The sequence below is a fragment of the Notamacropus eugenii genome, chromosome 2 (genome assembly GCF_028372415.1).
Source record: "Notamacropus eugenii isolate mMacEug1 chromosome 2, mMacEug1.pri_v2, whole genome shotgun sequence".
NCBI lineage: Eukaryota > Metazoa > Chordata > Mammalia > Diprotodontia > Macropodidae > Notamacropus > Notamacropus eugenii.
The window spans coordinates 305,590,736-305,596,735 of record NC_092873.1 but is presented as its reverse complement, the minus strand read 5'-3'; the positions used below and the strand labels follow the sequence as shown (position 1 = coordinate 305,596,735).

Sequence of the window (6,000 nt, the reverse complement as noted above, 5' to 3'; positions counted from 1 at the left end):
TGCTGTTCCAGATGCTGAATTAGAACTCAGAGGCTGAGGAAAGCCCAGAAGTGGGTCACCTGGACCAGTCCTCAGAAGAGTTACTGAAGTGGGGCAGGCTTGTGGCTTTGGACCTTTGATTCTAATTTCTCCATGATAGCTCAGGCCAAGAAGCTACCAGGAGCACCCTTAGATCTGTACCGTAGCTGAGCTGATGCCCTATGGGATTTAGGAGCAGAGATAGGAAAAGCATAAGACCATTAAAAAATTATCAAATGCTTAGGCAAAGAATAAACTCAGAGAGACTAGCTGGAGATTATGGGCCTTGGGAAATGGGAGACCTGGCCAAAGGGCACCTCCCTAAAATGCAGAAGTATGCTCAGGTCTACTCTCTCCCTTCATCTCCCAGAGGTCTCAGCACTTGCCTCAGAGAACAAAAACTAATGGGAGCCAAAGGAAGGGGGAGGGGCCAGGAAGACCCTGCTGGCTCTACTGAGGGATACATTTAGGCTCTGCCAACCCCAGGATGGAAAGTGGAGGGAACTATAAATGAAGGGGAGAAGCACGTCAGACCTAACACTGGCTCACGGGGAAATGGACTCACTTTCCTAACCTGCAAGACTCTGGGGCCATGTTGACCTTTGCCACCAGAAGCCTGAGATATGGGGGGAGAGGGGAGAAAGCGGGCAAGGCAGGGTGGTCTCCTCCTCTACTGCAAATGGGACGCTTTGTTCATGATGCAGCTGTATAAGGGGTTTGCACACACACCATCACATCAAGCCTTTGGGCACCTTTCCATAGGACTCCATTCTCTCAATGCCCAAGCATGAAGGGATAAATGTACAGTGTCAGGAAGGGACTATGCAGCTGCAGCATACTACAGACATTTGGGGGGAAGGGGACACACATGGGGGGAAACTGAAAAGAAAATCAAGAGTACATTATCTGGAAGGCATTGCTCCCATATCTCTTCCTCTCCAAGTGTTGGTCTTTCTATCACCACACAAAGAGGGCACGCAAATCCAAATGACATTAACTACGTCTCTTTTGCTATTCTGAGGCCAGCAATTTTGCTATCCGAGGACTCTCTGGTTGGTCTGTCCCTCCCAAGGACAGAGAGGGGCAGGTTTCAATCATCTTGAAATGTGAACAAAACTGTGGCCAAAAACCTCCTAGCAGCTTGGAGGGGGAAACCAGCATATTTTCTTTCCAAAGCTTTTGGCTCAGTCCTAAATTGGTTAAAAACCAAAATGAAAAAGTCAATCTTGTGTAAAAGCCTTCAAATGTGGAGTCACTTCCCGCAACTTTAAACTTTCAGCACATTCTTGAGCTCTGCAAAATCTGATTCCAAGTCCACCTGAGTTAGCAGTGATGGAGAGGCGTTCTATGTGGACCCAAATCACCAGGTGGGCAGATACCAGGAAGACAGGGTGGGAAAGAGAGGAAGAAAAGTAGACTCACAACTTTCCGCAAATACATTTCTGGTTTTGAGATACAGATTATAAAAATACATTTCAAACCCTTGGCAAGCCCTGCTCAAGGGAGACTACTAGCCTCGAGTTAAGACTTACTTTCCATAAAGCTGACCAAGCCACCCTCATGACTTTAGAGTTTGTTTTTTTTTAAGGGGGGAGGAGAGAGAGACTGAGAAGTGTTAACGGTAGCATCCCATGCTACCCTAGTGTTTTTAATGCAGCCCTCACAGAGACCCTTCAAAAGCAGCTAGTTTGTCTCAAGGTCTAATAAGTCTGGGCAGGAAAGTTTCCCCTTTTCACTGTGTCTCCCAATTTCAGTCATCCAGCAGTTCTCTGATGGAGCTCTTGCTTTGGATCTCAACTGATCTTGATGGTGGAGGTTGGGGTCAGTTGGTAGAGCAAAGGGTGGAGGGTATTGATTATTCATAAAACTACGAACAAATCCCTCCCTAACACTGCTGCACCAGGAAGCTATTTTAAAACGCATGACTCGGAGAGGGGGCCAATGTTCTGGTTGGGAGAAGTGCTTATATATACAGGGTATTACTTCCTTTTCTTCCTCCATGCAAAGCCAAGTTTCATGTTCAAATCTGTCAGGTCTAGAACCGTTCCTTATCACTGTTCCTGGCAAAAATGATTCTGAGGTGCAGATAGAGAAACATGACTACCCCAAAGCATGTCTAGGTTTTTGGGAGGAAATGGACTACACAGGACAATCTCCCCATTCCACATCTCTACTGCGTATAACCCAGGGCCCCATTGAAGCCTGGGAAAACTGCTCAGAGAGGCGGAGAAGTGAAGTGGAACATGGCTGGGAAAAGGTGAGGACAAGAATATGGCAGCTAGGGCATCTTTCTCAGAGCCAATCTGATTAAGCACACTATCCCCACCGGAGAGTAGTCTCAGTTAGTCAGGTAGTTCTTCCTTTTCTTCTCCCCAGCATCTCTGCCCTCCATCCTCTTGGAAGGCAAAAGGGACCACGCTTCTTGCCTTTGAGGCTCCATGGCAAACCTCTAGCCAGAATCCACACCCAACACAAATAAAGGAAGAAAAAAAAAACCCAAGCAGGTTGTAAACTTTTCAAGTCCTTCATGAGGAGAGGTATTTTCCCTGTAAATTTTTTTTCTTTTTTTTTAAAATTTGTTTCAAAGGAAAAAAAGAACAAGAGAGAGAAAGAGAGAGGGAGAGAAGAGTAATGAAACCTGGTGAAAGGTGTGTAAAAATGCAAGCTAAAAAAGGTACTGCCGTCAATATGAAATTTAAAAAGAAATATATATGTATATACGTGCAGCTAATTTGTGTATATATATATATATAATTTTTTTACATACATACATATATACGTTTGAACAGTGCAAATGGATGGAGTCCATAGTTCCAGTTTTAAAAATAGAGTCCAAGGAGAGTCTGTTGATGGGAGGCCTGGGCAAAAGACAAAGACCCCTCTGGAGGCTTGGGGGCAGGTGTATTGGCTTTCCATGTGACCACTTGGTGGACTTCTGGTGCTGACCATTCTATGTTTTCTACCAGCTCAATTCCATAGACATGAAATTCACAAAGGGGATTATTAATATTCAGTTTAGGGCTTTTTAATACAATGACTTTTCCTTTTTTTCCTTTTTCTCCTCTTTTTTAAGTGTTAATGGTTACTCTGACATAGGGAGTGGAAGAGGGGAGAAAGAATGTATGAAGGGGAAGGAGAGGAGGAAATGGGAGGGGGGGCTAGGTGGCCATATCCCTCTGCTGTGACCTGGCCATCTGGAAAATGTTCTGAAAGGAAAAGAGAAAAAAAACAAAAGCCTGGTTATGAGGGAGACTTGAGAGCCCCATACACATTTCCAGTGTGGAAAACCCGGGACACAGAAGCTGTGTACATAACATTGGGGGTGGGGCAGAGCACATCTTCCTGTGCCGTCCACATAAATGTCCAGACCCAGGGCTAGGGTTGGCAACTCCAGATGGCCTGTTTTCATTCCATAGGCTGAGCTGTCCTTCCTAAACTCTTGAAGTTCTTTCTGGAGAGTAAATGGCCAGTAGAAACCAGAGTGGCTACAAAAGCAGCTTCCTAGGAGATCATGCCCAGCACTAGCTCAGACAAGGACCACGAGAAGGGCAGCAAAACACCTGCCCCCGTGGGCAGATCTTGATGGAGACTGTGCTCCTGATCAGTCACTTGGTCAGAGTCACCCCCTGGGGGCAGCAATCCTGCCATTCTGGAAGGTACTGGGGCAAAGGGAAGAGAGAAATCAGAAAAAGACAAGACAGTACAGGGTCTCGATTGCCACTGTTTGCTGGGTCCGGGCTTCACCAGCTTAGCCTGACTCCTGCTCAGCTTGTACCAAAGTGTCTCTTGGAACGCTGCCCTGGGCTGTGTGTTGTCTACAATGTGAACTCATGGGGGCAGGGAAGAAGAGGAGGGAGCAATTGCAGGGAGCCAGGCTACTGCCCCAACCATCCTCTGGTCAAGGAAGCAAAGACCAATGAGAAGAGCTCTGAGTTACCTCTTTCCTCCACTTGAGTTCGCAGAACACCCTCTCGAAGCACTCATGCATGTAATTGAACTGAAAGAGAAGCAGTGGCATTCAGCACCCCCTCACTACCAGGCCCCTGAGGCGGTGTCCACATCCTCCCCCCAAATCTCTCAGGACCAAGGACAAAGGCAACATGCAGGGGGAGAGCACCTAGTGGGGAGGATCACTGCCAGCACATCCCCAGCTCTCTGGCTCCTCCTGGTGGCTGACTGACAAGAGGACATGGCTGCATCTACCATCTTTTCTGGGATAGAAGGGTAGGAAGCTTGACTCTGAAGAGCCAGCCTGGAGTTCGGGAACCCAGACAGGTACCGGGGGCAAGACTATTCCCACTGTCCTCCTCAGCTTTCTCCTCCTCAGATTCTCAACTTTATGTCTATCCAGCTTTTTCAAAACATGCAACCCATCTGAGCACTCACATATGGTGTGAAGATTTTGACCCATCGAGGCTTCTTCTCTCCTCGTGCATATTCAAAACAGAAAGCCATTCCCTCTTCATCTGTGTCCCATCGCTGCATCTCATCCCACTCAAATGCTATTACCTGGTTCTGAACATCAGAGAGCAGAACAGTCAAAGGAGGGCCATGATTCTGAGCTGAGCAGGGTCTGGGCGGGGCCTGGGCCGGGCCAGAGGGGAGAAGGGATAGAGAGGGTAAGGTCAGGGTGGCCACGAGGGAAGAACGGAGCAGTGGCTGGATAGTGATGATGGGAAGCAATGGGGCTCTGCTGCCAGCCTGGCCAACACAAGGTTGTGATTCATTCCTCTTCCAAGAACGAGGGCTCAAAGCACAGCCAACGACTGAGCGTCTTAGCTCTCATGGAAGTCTCCCTAGTGATGTCACCCCCGTTTTCCCCAGTCTTCTGCACAGCTCTCACCTCAAGCTGTCCCTCTTCCGTGCAGGCATGTAGCTTAAAGTGCGTAATGCTGATGGCTGTGATGACATGTCCCTTCCGCCTAGAGTCACAGGAACAGTGGGGGAAGATAATCTCATTGTAGCCCTCACAGGTCCTCAGCATGTTGAGGTACTAGGGAGAGGAAGGGGAAAGGCTGTATCACTAGGAAGTCAACTACCTACAGAGAAGCCAGGAGGAAAGAAAGCACAAGAAACAGAGAAGGTTCTGGGGGAGGGATTGCCCTCCCACCTCCCACCCCACCCTCAGCACCTGGAGACCTGCCATCTGATCCTACTTCTGCATCTCCATCTCTTAAAGAAGGGGAGAAAGGATTCCCTCTCTCATTGCTCAGTGAGAGCCTCAGAAAGGCTACTAGGGAAGACAGCAGAAGCCCTCCTGTCAAAGATCTTAGGGCTCTAAGAGGTCTCATCAAGTCATTTATTCTCGTTCCTTCCTTTCAAAGAGCCTAGACCAACAGGAATTGAGAGCATCTCATTATTAGGAACATCCAGGAAAGAGGATTTTGCCACCTCTCGCCTTTCTTTCTATCTCAGGGAAGTAAGCAATCTCAATTATAATGATCTCATCCTAAGGATGTAGGTAGTTAAGGTCTTCCCTACAGGAATTTTCTAAAAATGCTTGGATTAGAGTTTAATGGATGTCTACATACAATAATGATCACTGCCATTTATTCAGCACTTTTTAAGGTTCATATAGGACAAAGCCCTCTCACTTAAGCCTCACTGACATACAGAGAGTGACTCTAGCACTGCCGGTAGTCCCTGCTTCTCAGGATTCGCTCATGTTGCCAAAAATCAAATGGAGGGGAATGTCCTCAACACTAGGGGCCCCAGCTCTCCTCCAGTTAAGTCTGGCCCAGGATCCTCACCTCAGGTGTTTCCCCAATTGAATGCCCTTTGAGTTTGCAGTGGAAGGTACAGGCTGTGTGAAGAAAGGCGTAAGAACTCCAGAAGAGGCCTCCAGGAAACAATCCAATAGCCTTGAGCCTTCACACCCTCAATCCTACTTCCCCAAGGAGACAGGGAATACTAGGGATAGTAACGGAGAGCCAGAGACAAAAGTACCTCCCCACACACATACACCCTTTAACCTCACTGGCT

General features: G+C 47.7%; 1 protein-coding gene across 2 annotated transcripts in view; it reads right to left on the bottom strand.

Annotated features, from left to right (window-relative positions):
• Positions 1–1,154: 1,154 nt before the first annotated feature.
• Positions 1,155–6,000, bottom strand: part of SNX27 (sorting nexin 27) — a 70,492-nt gene continuing 65,646 nt past the window's right edge. The window contains exons 9-12 of one of the 2 annotated variants that reach the window (XM_072644837.1): positions 4,862–5,011; positions 4,405–4,533; positions 3,956–4,015; positions 1,155–1,363 (exon numbers count right to left, since the gene is read on the bottom strand). In XM_072644837.1, coding sequence (XP_072500938.1) covers positions 1,286–1,363; positions 3,956–4,015; positions 4,405–4,533; positions 4,862–5,011 — 417 coding nt within the window. In that variant the 3' untranslated portion in view covers positions 1,155–1,285. Of the gene's footprint in view, positions 1,364–2,707; positions 3,225–3,955; positions 4,016–4,404; positions 4,534–4,861; positions 5,012–6,000 lie in introns of those variants that run through there. The other variant, XM_072644838.1, reaches the window with a different exon arrangement.